At 25.6% G+C, this 15,151-nt stretch overlaps 1 protein-coding gene across 1 annotated transcript in view; it reads right to left on the reverse strand.

Annotated features, from left to right (window-relative positions):
* Positions 1–2,756: 2,756 nt before the first annotated feature.
* The window catches only part of LOC142321364 (repulsive guidance molecule A-like), an 83,636-nt gene continuing 71,241 nt past the window's right edge, over positions 2,757–15,151 (reverse strand). Inside the window, exon 4 of the mRNA XM_075359391.1 lies at positions 2,757–3,922. Coding sequence (XP_075215506.1) covers positions 3,894–3,922 — 29 coding nt within the window. The 3' untranslated portion in view covers positions 2,757–3,893. The remainder of the gene's footprint in view (positions 3,923–15,151) is intronic.

Consider the following 15,151-nt stretch of genomic DNA (forward strand, 5'->3'; position numbering starts at 1 on the left):
TAAGCACTACATTTCTATTATCAAAATCTGTTATTAATTAGAATTTTGTTTAAAAAAAAAATTCATGTTAAGTATATTTAACAGACAATAAATATACAATAACAGATAATAAGCAACATTTAAGCGTTCCATTTAATAAGTAAAAAATAGAAAAATTTGTTACAAAACTCTTACCAGCCCGATTTCATTTATATGTAATACATATCGTATTTAAAGAAATAATACAATTCTTATGATTATTTGTTGTGTAATAAATGAAACCAGGTCCGTAAGAGTTTTATAACAAATTTTTCTATTTTTTTCTTATTATATGGAACGCTTAAACATTGTTTATTATCTATTATTGTATATCAATTGTCTATTACACACATTTAACATGAATGTTTTTTTTTAAACAAAATTCTAAATTAATAACAGATTTTGATAACAGAAATGTAGTCTCTTAAATTTTTTGATATCAGTATCATTTTGTTAAAATGAGTTATATTTATATTACAAACATTTTTGTGTTTTGAGTGGAAGAAATGATATCTACGAGACTCTTACCATATGGTTTACAATTTCATTGTAATTTTGTTGATTGTTATTAAAAATTACTCATCAAAAAACTGCTGTATGTGTCTATGGTCTAAAGAATATAAAGTTCACCACCAACTCAGCGGACACAAAAAATATGAAATTTATAACAGTAATTTGGGAAAATGAACTAGTAAAAAAGAAGTATAATAGGTAAAAAATCAATAGTATTAACCATATGCTAAATGACTTATTAACTACATTCATATAAATGCCATTTACCACTAATACTAGCACCATCTGCAATACCACTGACAAATAATCATATAATAATTATTAAAAGTTATTCTGGAACTACGTATATTTTTGAAGAGGATATTGTTTTAGGTTTGTTAAAAAAATATTTAAAAAAAAGTAATTTTCAATTATTAGTTACCTTTATTTCATATTTATATTTTTATATATATTATTTTAAATACATATTTACATAATAATTTTACGGTCAGTCTATTTTGGCTCAAATAGTTATCATAAAATTAATCTTCATATATGTATGAATAATAAATATAATTTAAAAAATAAAACAAAAAATAGGATTTGTACATCTCGACTTTTTCTATCATGTTTTGTCATATTTATTTAATATTTTACAGCAGATTTAGTATAAACAATAAAACCACCTCCTTTCCCAACATTTAGATATTTAATTATATATTTTACATATATACATTGGAAATAACATACATATTGATTTTAATACAATAATATTTACAAAGTTTAATGCAGTTAAAACAAATAGCATTAACAATATACAAACTGCATAAAAAATATTCAAACTAAAGAAGAGAAAATAACCTGTACTATAACTTTTAACTAAATTTTTGAATGTTAAGACCAGCATTAGCTGACTTCTATAAATACAATCTATAAGTGTAAATATTACACTATTCAATAATAAAAACTAATTTTTTTAAAAATAATACTGTTTTCTGAATATAAGCGATGTTTTCCTATCTGGACTTGTCCTCCACCCCCAAATTTATTTGTGAATTATATAAATATGCTGATAAAACTTTTTATTATTAAGGAAAAAGAAAGTAGGATGATCCTACAAGAAAAAACACAAAACTTGCTATGAATCCCACAATAGTACTAAGTAAGTTCATCTTACAGTGGGAGCTAGTTGTTAAACTGAACATTTTTTTTCTTCATAATTAGTATTATTTTTCTTTGTTAGTTACATTATACGGCCGGGAAAGCTGATGTAGCTGTTATTAAGGTAAGCTTGGTTTCTAGATCAGCTGATCGTAAGTTTGATTCTCAAGAGAATAACATTTCCTTCTTCATCGTTAAAATATATGTCCAACATATCTGGGATCATAATAAAAGATTGTTTAATTAAATTAATATATTTTTATATAATATGTGGATGAAAGGAGATATATCTTGAAAAACATGTAAAATAAATTTTAATGATAAGATTGCTTTATTATACAATCATTTATTGTAGTCACAAAATGCATCTTTCTAAGAGGAAATAACCACATCCAGTATTCTTGCCGAAACCCAGTTTCATCGAATAGCTCATGTAATTATTTCTTTCAACAATTATACAGTTATTATTTAATTTTAATACTTTTATGAAATTAAAACTATAATTTTAATCGATTATTTTGTTTTTATAAATGTAATCAATTAAATCGTAATTAAAAACAATTTTTCTCTTTAAATTCTGAACATAAATTTTTATACAGGTACAACTTATATTCAGAAAAACAGTTTGAGTTTCTTTAGTTGTTTTTAAATTCAGTAAGTTTAATTAAAATAATTAAATATTATATACTTTAATGCTAAATATAATAATTGATTTCAATATAATTTCCTTTTTTCAATAAAGGATTCTATCAAAACAACATATATAAGACAGGAATACTTTTATTATAGTAATAAAAAAACCAATAGAAAAATTTATTTTTAGTTTTTCAAATTTTATATTATAATCTTATTTAATTTGAAGGTAGAATATAACCAGATCACTTATTCTCAAAATGCCAAATTACATCTTCAATTCAAAATAATTTTTTTTTGTATAAAAATTAATAAATAAATAATATCAATCAACACAAATGAAAAATTTAAAAGTAAAATGAAAACTGCAATAATAAAAATTTTTTCAAACAGGAAAAAATATTTTTTAAATTAGTTTTCCTTTAAATTCTATTTTATTCATAAGTAGCAAATTTTTCATTTTCTTTAAGAATTTTCATCCAATAATGGTCAGGATATTTCTTCACTTTTTTTTAAATCCATAAAATATAGTAAAAACAAACTAAGATGCATAGTTAAATAAATAATAAGCTTCTAATGTTCATATAAAGTTAAATTTATTTCCCTTAACAATTATTTTATTATAATTTCATATTTACTTACACTGTTATAAACTACTACATTAAAACTGTTTTACAGTAACTGCAGATATTCACAACAGATATCCCCTTCCATAAAAATAGACATTCCTGGTAACTATTTTCCAATCCACATAAAAGACTGGGGTTTTAAGATTTAACTGTGTTTTCTAATTAAATGAGTCATTTATTATCTGAAAATGCTCTTCATAGAATTCTAAATTCTTTCATAGAATTCTCATTTGTGAGGAGACTCCTGGTTAAATTACTTATAAATCGAGTCGGTACAGTATTTAAATCATGAAAAAACGATATTCTATTCCTTTATTTTACATGAAAAATAATCCATATTATACATTAATGCATGTATTAATACTTTTCTTATATCAATTGCAGTTTGTTAATTATAAACTATACAAAATGTACATTTCAAAAAAAAAAATGGCAAGAATATTTTAATATTAAAATTCTACTTGAAAAATCCTTTACTTTGTGTTTTCATTAATTAAAAGAAAAAATAATTTTCTTACTATTTTGTATAATTTTATTAAAAAATTAATCAATTCCTTAACTTAATCATTTAAATCATGAATTGATAGAAATATAATAAAGTACACATTTAAAATGTCTTACACACACACACACACAAACACATATACACTGCTTTGGTAGATTTCTGATATAAAGAGGGGCTAACTCATACAGACAGAATTGTAAAAAATAATTAATATTACTATAATTTAAACAGTTAAGATTATGATTTATATTTTCTTTTTCGTTGATGAATTAATTCATCACATAAGCTTTGAAGCTTGTAAATGGGAATACGGTAGCTTATGAAAAATGCCATGCCTGACTGGTAATTGAATCCATGACCTCCACTTGAAACATCAAAATACTACCACTCCATTATAGAAACTGGCATTTCTCTTGTAATATTTCTGTTCATTTCTACTTCAAAAAATTTCCTCTTTAGTAAGGATCTTCTAAATCTGAAGTAACTGAAATTAAAATTTTTTTTTTTTACTGATAATCACTTTAGAAAGGTTGTTTTACTGAGAAAAAAAATACATATATGTCATAAAAACAAAACATAATATGTATATAAGTACAAAATATACACACAGATATATATATATATATATAGACACACACACACACACACACACACAAATATAAAAAAATGAAACCACACCATTAATAAAATTTCTTATTTTCCCATAAAGTATTGCACAGGATGATTAATTTTTAAAATATTAGTTCTTCAAATACATGATGTATAGCACAATAGCACAAACACTTATTTAATAATATTATTATTATTATTTTCATATAACAATTTATTAACGTATGTTTATAATCAAAAAGGAAAAATGATTATTTGGTGTAATAAAATATATATTATTTTATATCAATGGTATCTCCAAAAGGAAAAAAGTTGAATAGGCACATTTAAGTAAGGCATCCGCAAAAATTATTAAAAACCATACTGATTGAGTAGTTTTCTAAAATACATTTAATGCACTATGTAAATGAAGGCAACTGTCTACTAAGTAATTATATTACAAAAAGTGATGGTTATGAAATCTTAACTTTTTGATACTAAAAATAGGGAAAGTGAGCACATAATTGTATGCAAAAATCAGTAATAGAAAAACAATTATGATTTTAAGCAATTTATTGTACCAGGTGTTTGAGAATTATCTGAACAACTTTGATGTCTTATTAGAAAAAATGTAATAGTCCTATTAATGAATAGTTGGCTCTCTTTAACAGGCAACTCGTAAAGTTTCCCTTGGCAAATATTAGATAGTGCTGCGATTGCATATGTAACCGCATACATCAGTCACCATAAATCCACATATGAAAGCACAGTACTTAAAGTGGTTTATTAAAACAAAATCAGACACACAAGTGCGATGCAATTTTAGAACTCGGTATAACTTAGAGCCGCTTATTCATTCATGGTATGACAAATTTAAAGAAACTGGCAGTGTTGAACATAGGAAGAGTGCAGGCAAGCCTAGATCATCAGATGAAAAAAATGGAGATCATTTGTCAGTCTTTTGTTGGCAGTCCTGGGAAGTTGACTCGGAGAGTAAAATGCACCAGTTAAATATTTTGCAATCTACCATTCATGATGTTTTGAAGAAACAATTAAAATTGCATCTCATAAATTACAAATATTCCAGCACATTATACAAGATCGCACTGCTAGAAAGGAATTTGCTGTGGAAATGATTGAGAGAATTGAAAATGATGAATTTTACATGAAAAAAGCTATTTTCTTGGACGAGATGTTTCCACACACATTACATGCGACTGGAAAAGTGAACACTCACTCAGAACATTCCAATAAGGGGATCAGAGAGAACGCACATGTTATTCTTGACCGCATTAGAGATAGTCCAAAAATTAATGACTGCTGCACAATTGCATGAATGGATCTTTTTTCTTTGCGGAAATGGCATTTAATGCAAATATCTATTTGGATTTGTTAAAGGGTTTGTTTACCCCTAGCTTGTAGAATTGCAACCTGAAATCATATCCCAACAAGATGGAGTGCCACCACATTGGGGTTTATTAATGGGTGAATCACTCAACAACACGTTCCCAAATCGCTGCCACTTAATTTTCTCCTATGGAGTTTCATCAAGGATATGCATATAAAACTCATGTAGTAAATATTGATGACCTAAGTAGGATTGTTAACACATTTGAACTTATAGTTGTGGATATGTTACAACAAACATGAAAATGATGTTACAACGAGCATGAAATTGATTATCGGTTGGATATTTTATGAATTACTAATGGCGCACACTTTAAATGTCTCATTATAGGTTAAAAAAACTTCCAGTTTTAATGTTTCTAAATTTGTACGACCCATTTTTGTATCTTAATAAATAAATTATTTACTCAACATCAAAGTTTTCAGGTAATTCTCGGACACCTGGTATTTTAAGCAAATATTTTTATAAACAGATTTTGAGCGTTTTTTTTTTATTTTCCAATATATTTAGTAATATTTAGTGTAGCTCTTTTTATGTACTTATTTTAATAACTAACACAGAATAAAATGTATAAGTTCAGAGAATTCAAAAAGCTTTTAAAAGTAAATTAAAAGTAACTGAACCGAACGAACAAGGAAAATGCTTAAATTAAAAATTAATCCATTATTCATAATTCTCATTCTGAATTTCTGTCTGTAACAGATCTCACAATTATTAACCCATATACAAACTTTTTTCAGATAACTAATAAAATTTAATAAATGCTTCACGTTTACCAATTTTTTCCATTTAATATACAAAACATTTTTGTAATAAATGTAGTGGATATCCAAATTACTTATTTATGTGTTAACAATTTACAGGATAGATCTTATGAGAAATTAAAAAAATTATACAGAAATAAACATCGTAAATAAACTAAGTAAACTTGACACTAATGTTAATAGACTGTAATATAATGTTTTGTTTGCATCAAAACAACTACGCATAAGTAAACATAACTTAGATAAAAAAACATTAGAATTTATAATTATTTGTATAATACATAAAATTACTTACTTAAGACAACAAATTGTTTAAAATTATTAAATATAGCATTTTAAAAATATCATTACACTTTCTGACATTTAAAATGAACACAAAAACAAATGAAAGCATTACATTAATTTTTAAAACAATTCTATTTATTTCAAAAATTTGGTTTGGTTTAACATTAAAAATTAATAGTTTAATATAATTTTTATCACTGATCGTCAAGGATAAAAACATCATAAATAAGTTACCTATATTTAAATAATGAATAAATTTATTAAAGTATGATTAATAAATAATAAAAATTGAATAATTGTTAATCTATATATGTGATGTACAACTATGAATATTATTTTCATGATAATTACAGTTTTATGACAAAAATATTACGTTAAAAAACCTGAGTGAATATAATCGATATAAAAAAGGAATTTTAAATGTACGAACTTCATTTCATTAATCTTTTAAATGCATACTTAGAAATATAAAAAAATAATAAACAAAAAATTAAGATATCATTAAACTGAACTTGCATTTCAACCCAGCGCCTTTAAATAAAATTATGTATTAAAAAAACATATCGTTTTATTATATTAATATTCATCAATTTTAGAACTTTAGAAATTAAAATTTCTAAATTTTAGAAATTAAAATTATATATTTACTAGTATAAACCTTTTTCAGTGGAAAATGATGTATTACATCATACATAAATTTAAACTTTGAATATTAAATATTTATTTACATATTAAAAATTATACATCATAAATAAAAAAATACATAAGCAACTTTCTACAAAGACTTATAGGCCTACCAAAATAATTATCATGACATTTCCCTAATATTTTACCATTCGTACATGACTATAAGGTTACTACTATAGAGTAGCTCTATTATAGCGTATATTACCATATGTAATTAAGTCAAAAACTAAAAATTTACCAACTTTTTCTTTTGATTCAAAAGAAACTAAAGAAAAAATTGGAATTTATCAATGTATATTATTCATCCAGACATTGTTTTTAATTTTGACATGAGTTCTATTTTTATATCAAGATTATATAAAATAGAATGCAACAGTAAATGTTATATAACTACAGATAATTTATCTGATACCTATCCGATTAGTATTTTATCAATTCATCTATAAAATAAGATATACACTTAAAATATAATACTTTTATTTCAGAGTTTATATTCAAATACAAACTATGCACACTAATCTAAGCCTGTCTAATCCTTATTACATTTACATAATATTCATAAACAAATAAATATTACAACACCAAAATAGTATTAAATATTTATTTTATTGAGTATCTTCTGTAATATCTTTTAATGAGATCTTTTGAAATAAATATAACCTATAAAAGAAAAAAAATTTGAATAGCAAGTCAATAAGAGCATATACATGGTATCAGAATAAACCAACTGAAGGAAGTGCACAATCTTCCAAAGACCACATGAAAAGTAATGTATTTGACTGTATTTCAAGAGGAAGAAAAGATTTATTTATATAAAGAGTGGACGTTGCTAATATATTAATTATGGAGTTATATTTCTCTGAAATTGTCAGAAATATGAAACTACATGTAACTTAGAAAATAAAAACCAATTAGAATATAAAAAACTGAAATATATGAAATGTTGAAACTATCTGTCCAATCCTTCATTGAATTCTTAAACATACATGGGATGATAAAAGGACAAGTATAAAACTATTTTATAAGAAAAATATTTGTTTTTAGGTATTATTATAATAATACATGCATAACAGAAAATAAGTTTTCAGTGTTGATGTTTCAGGCAAACTGAAATGAGAAATATGAAATCTATTTAAAATATATTATATGGATGGCAATATACTTCATAGTAAAATAAAAGTAATCATAATTCAACTGAAAACTTTACATGAAGAAAAAATATTTTAGTAGCTAACAGTATACTCCTGCTCTATAAACAACAAATAAGTAAAGAGTAGATGTTACTATATACATAATATATATATAAGAATTATAAATTATATATACATATACACATAAACCAAGATATTGTATATAAATTATACAATATATATTTTAGAAAAAAAAAAACCATTAAAAAGATGTTAGAAAATCGCATTAAAATAATAATAAGTTTATAACAATAAAAAAATAATATTTATATAAAAATTTTAAATACAAAATAAATTTACATTAAAATTAAAGCTACACACCAAAGTTCATTAATAATAAAATTCATTTTAAAATATAAAAATAAATTCTACAATTAATTATGTATTGATAATATTACATTATTAGAATATGAATGAATACTTAAATAAACACACAAATAAATGTGAAACAATACATAAATTTGTACGTTCATCAATATTTAAATGTTATTCACCAAAGTAAAATTTTTGCATCACGCTAATTCTTTACCCACAATGTGTCCTCTAGCTTAACTGTATTATCAGGCTTGCTTAAGTGAAATTTTCAAAAATTTATTTTTTAAGTAAATTAAAAAAAAATGTTTTAAGATTAGATTAGAAATTATTGGCTTGGATTAAAATTACTAAATTAGATTACTGGCTTACCACCAGCACCAGTAATTTACACTGCATCAACAACAATAATCCACTTTTTCATTGGTTTCAATGATTTTCAATAATATTTCATTGGTATTTATTATTAAATAATAGAATTGTAAATTATTTTATCCTGATATTTAAATTAGAAAAAATTATTCTTAAAAGATCAGTGCCAATTATTGTATTACCTAACCACGAAATTAATTTTTTAACATTAAATTTATATTAAAAAAATTAGAATGACTATTTATCAATAGGGTAAAAACTTTTATATCATTAACAATTTTTATAATTTTCTAAAATCAGGAAAAATCTCTTCAAAATCAGTTAAGACGCGACTGTTACAATTCTACAATAAACATAGTGAGCTTTAAATAGCGAATAAAACAAACAACTATTATACTCGTATATACTTTCAGTATATGAGTCGCCCATACACTTACATGTTGCAGTGAAAATACTCATTTATCATTATGATAAAATATGAAAGTACGGAACCCTATAGGAAACCTGGTTAATATTAACACATTATTACCAAAATATACAAGAGAACTGTTTCTCAGGGCCGACTCCCAAAAAAAAAAATAATAATTTGGGTATAGTAACTCAAAAGAGCTATAGTGATGGGACCAGCATATAATCACTTTTCACTATTTTAGGCTTTTTTACTATTTTAGGCTTAAAAGTTACTAAATGTCAATAATGAGTAACAAAAAGACAGTATTGTTCAAACGTGAATACAATGGAAACAAGTTGCCTACGTGTAATGTTGACCAATACATCTCGTAAGAGCCAATGTATTAGTGTAATGTAATGATAAAAAAGATACAAGGGGTCAGATATTCAAAATGAGATTGTTAATAACTTATAAGTTGATGCAGCATAACATTTTGAAAAGTATTTTATTTGTTACTCAGAAACTTCAGTATATAATAATCAGTTCAAAGGGATATTCACGCAACATCAGCTATAAGACAAATCCTATGCAGTAGCCATGATTCTTTCCAGTTTATAAGTGTAAATGATTAACCAATGATGATCTGTTGGTCAAATAAAAATAAACACTGAAGAAATATCATGTTGCCATGATTTCAATGACCTTACTAATAAACATCAATTAAATAATTCTTAGCTGTTAATAACAAATTATTTTATAATTTTTGTTTTAATATAAATTTTCCTTGAAATAGATTTTATGTGTTCCTTTGAAGTAATGATTTTGATTTTATAGTAATGTGCAAGGACAGAAATTATAATAAAAATGTAGTGCAATGATTCTTATTATTGTAGAGTGTATTAAATAACAGTGTGGCTAAACCGATCGAGAGAGATAAAATATTTTATTAATTGCAAAAACATAATCATCATATAAAAATTATAACTTATTGGCACTGAAAACTAATTGTTATATAAAATTAAATTAAATATTTGTATTAAATATTTATACCGTGTAATTACAATTCATTAGTTTATAAACATGATAAACTCAAACTAAATTAAGTTTCTCTAATGCGTCTAAATAAATGACAAATGGCTTGTATAAATAAATTGTGTCTTAAAGGCAGAGTTTATAAAAATATTTTTAACAAAAATAGCAATATATAATAGTCCAGCGAAAGGAGCAATTATTTTGTTGATGAATTTTATTTTACAGGACTTCTTTTAACATTACCATTTTAGTGATCATTCACACAATTGGAATTAACATTTTTTTAGACAAATAGAAATCTTAACTACGCTTGGTTTTGAGTAAAATGAGCATTTGTGCAGTTTACATAATCTGATAATCCCTTTACACTGCAAACTTAATAAAACAGCTAAGAAACTATATCACTCATGCGTTCAATTTAATTTGAAGTAACGTTTATAAAATGCAGAAAGAAATTACAATTTTATCTCAAAATAATCACAATAATAACAGGTATTTTGAATCGTTCAATAACCAAAACGAATTACGTTGCATTATGTTTTTTTTTGTTTATACTACACTGCGGGTAAAAGATTTTATCATGAATTAAGTAAATACGAATATCATACATATTTTGCTATACAATGCAAGATTTAAAAAAAGTTTTACAATATATTAATGTAGTTAATTTTGTTAATTAGTATTATTCAATTTTTTTTAAATCAGATAAGTTTAATTAATTAATAGAAATTGAAATACATAAATTTACAATCATTTATAGAAAATATACAATCTCAGAGGATATACAAAAACAACAAATATAATTTAACTTAAAATTTTAATAAATATTTACAATTATCACAAATTAATAATATTAGTAAATTATATTTATTACAAATAATTATGTTTACTATGTAAACAACAAGGAGTTAAACACTCCTAATATTTAAAATTTTATTTAAATACCAACTGTGAATTCTCTCTTTCTTTAAATGATTCGCAACAATACTTGTGCAGTAACAAAGTATGGAAATAAGCGGTTTCATTTCAACTTATTTAACTGTTGTAATAGGGGCCATCAAAACATTATCTTATGCTACTGATTGATGCCATACAAAGGCAATCAAAAAAAATATAGACGACTCACCTTTAAGGTTGAATATAACAAGAGATATGGTATTAAAATATATAAATGATAATTATTTAATATATTGTATTCAGCTCTTATTAAACATTTCTTAATAAACTCCTTTTTCTTAAAACATCACAGGTGTTACTTGTATGGAAAGACTGACAAGACAGTTGTGAGCAACTCCTATGTATTAGATAATCGCTCTTTTGGTTACTATAATGAGCACATTAGGAATTCCTCATATTGTATTCAACTCTAAAAGAAGGCTGTTAACCTTTAGAAGGCTTTTAGTACGTTATGAAAAATTTAGGCTCTTAAACTTTGACGTGAACTGCACAAAGTGACTATCACTGTAGTGTTTTCAGTTTCCAAATCTTACATTCATAAAAAAATTACAAGTGAACTGATAAAGTCAGCAATAATCTTAAAAAAAACAATAAGTTGCGATAGGTTTCCTACTAGTCGCATATGGTATTTGTAATGGAAGCGTTGTTCCATATTATTACAGGAAAAAGAAATTTAGTGCAGACAAATGAAATTTTGTTCTCGCATGTAGTTTTCTGTGTGGCAGGCTAAACTTATTAAAAGAATACAATAAATTTAGAAAATGATTTTTAACATAAATGAGGGGTATAAATGCAAAACTCACATTTTCCTTTTTTTTAAAAATTGAGTTAGAACAAAATCTTGTTCCTCAAACTGAACTACAAAGTACACATGCCCGATACAAATAAATTTAGAATTAATTTTATTTTTAATTGTAAAATCTACATTTTGTTTCAAAAGTCACATTCTTCACCAGAATATTGTCAACAGAACTTTTAATCTCATTTACCAGTAGTAGGCACTGCATAGGAAATCCTAAAACATGGCTCACCTACTCTCTTTTTTAGCCTCCGGGACCGTCATTAGGTATTGCTTCAGAGGAAAATATGAAATGACACAGTTTTGTAGCATGTGAAAATGCCATACCTGACCCGGATTCAAACACGGTACCTCTGATGAAAGACCGAGGCCTACCATTTTTGCCCTGGAGACTGGAGTAATATTAACTTTGTTTCGTTGATGTTATGTTTTTTATGAGAGTAGCTTAAGACATATTAATGTTGCTTTAAGATTAAATTAGCTCTTTCATTTTAATAATAAACCGGCTTTTTCTTTTAATAATATTAAAATGGAACAATTTGTTACACCGAGTAAAAATAAAGAAGAAAAGGATCCTGAAAAATTAGAAGAGAAACAAAGACAAATATTCTGCTGTATTGCCTTTTGTTTTCTTACACGAGGTACTCGCTAAAAACTTACTTATCTACAGTGAAAGCATTGTACTAAAACATATCATCGTTTTGTTCTCTCGATACAAGATGTTGTTTCATTTCACAAACTGTTTTATAAAAATACAACAAAAGTCGAGTTTTTGTTGAAGTATATTGAAAAATGTCTGTATTCAGGTGTAGACCAAAGGACAACTTCAAACAAAAACGACAAACTCACTCAGTTTTCATTATTAGAAATCGTAGAGGTGTTAGGGTACCAGTTTGTAAACAAGAATTTGTCAATATTTTGAAAGTTAGCAAGCGTAGAGTTGACAACATTGTAAAAAAAATTTAATGAAACTGGTAACTTAGCAAAAGAAACCAGTGACGAGCAGAGGAGAGGAGAGGAAGACATGAAATTTGCTCCTAAACATAATGCCATAAAAAACTTATCTTGTTAAATTGTGTTAAATCACACTACTGCAGGAGGATATCTTGGAGACAGTATTTGTTATCTAACTTAAATATAACTAAATTGTTTGAGATGTACCAAGAAAAAGCAACAGAAGAACTAAAATCAAATGCCCACTATTTCCATTATATTTTTAAAACCAAATTTAATTCAGGCTTTGAACACCTAAGACAGATAAGTGTTCTACCTGAATACAATTAAGAGAACACATTCGAAGAGAAAAAGATCCAGTAGAAAAAAGTAATTAATGACCACAAGATATATTCATAAGAGGGCTGCAGCTTTATATGAAAAAATGAGAGACACAGCTCCTGAGACTTTAATATTGTCATTTGACCTGTAGAAGAATATATGTTTGCCTAAATTGCCTGACCAACAAGTATATTACAGCAAACAATTATATCTCTATAATATGACTATAGTTCAGGGTAATTCACATAGCAGTTTTACAAAAGAAAACTGCAATAGTTATTGCTGGACAGAAGACCAGTACCTGAAAGATTCAAATCAAATTGCTTTTTAGTTTTGTTTGACAGGTTAATTAAAATAGATATGGCCCCTCACAAGAAAGTTAAACTTTTTTGTGATGGATGTAGAGGGCAGAAAAAAAATTAGATTATTTTAGCCATGTGCAATAAGTGGTTAGTGGAAGCCACCACTAACATAAAATCTGTTGAAATAATCTGACCAGTCAGGGGACATTCGTTTATTCCCCCAGACAGGGTTTTTGGGCTTATCGAGAAGGATATAAAAACTTTCGAAATAATTGCTAATCCATCTAAATACTTTGGCACTGTAGAAAATCATTCTACTGTTGTCAATAACTTTATGGTTACTGGCTGTAAGAGTGAAGCACATACGGTGCAGAAGCAGTTAGAATCATGGCATTTCAAAATTAATGTTTGTAAGAAATTCATTTTAGAATGACTTTGCACTAAACCGAATGTAATTATAAGGGGAGAATTATACTACAAAACAGATTGTGGTAATGCTAAAGTTCTAACTTAAAGTGGACTAACTGTAAGTGACATAAACCCAGATATATTGAGGCTGATAACTTAAACAGTATTAGTAAGGAAAAAGTAAAGGATTTCAGCAATGTCAGAATCTCACTATGGTAATGACTGGCAGAATGACGATGAACTGCAATATTACAGTGAAATCTTGAACCTAGCTGAACATTTAGTAACAGTTCCTTTTAAATAAGAAATGTGTAAAATGGTTTTTGATATTTTAGATGAAGAACATTTACATGTTTAATTGTTTATTTTATTTCATTAATTATGCAATTAATGTCTAAAATGTTATTTTTTCTTCAAATTAAGTTAGGAACTTAAGCTGTTATTGTATCTGTATAATATTAAACCTATATTTTGTTAATTAAACTAGTCTTATTATATTTATTTAACATTAAACACAACGCTAGTATGAATATCCTACAAAGGCAACAAGAAAAAGCTAAATCTTGGTTTCAAAAACATATATCTCCAATAAGGTTGGAAACAAAACCGGGTAAATTCATATGTTGGTATCAGTCAAGTATCTATAAACTTTAAATATCAATTATTAAAAACTTTGGTGCAATATTCAATAATTATCAAGTGTAATTAACAAATCCCTCCATGTTAGTATACACTAAGAAAGATTATCTTGATAAAATGTCAGAAAATGAATGAGGTAGTTTTCTTCCTTTTCTGAGAAATACAACAGGGTGGAGATACCTGGTTTTGTAATCAAATGACTCAATTGTTGTAGGTAATGATGGTGAAGAGGAAAATATATGTGAGCAACGTAATGAAATACCAGCAACATCTAATATCACAGTATAACTTTTAACTTTTTTTT

This window comes from Lycorma delicatula, chromosome 3 (assembly GCF_047948215.1).
Source record: "Lycorma delicatula isolate Av1 chromosome 3, ASM4794821v1, whole genome shotgun sequence".
NCBI classification, from domain to species: domain Eukaryota; kingdom Metazoa; phylum Arthropoda; class Insecta; order Hemiptera; family Fulgoridae; genus Lycorma; species Lycorma delicatula.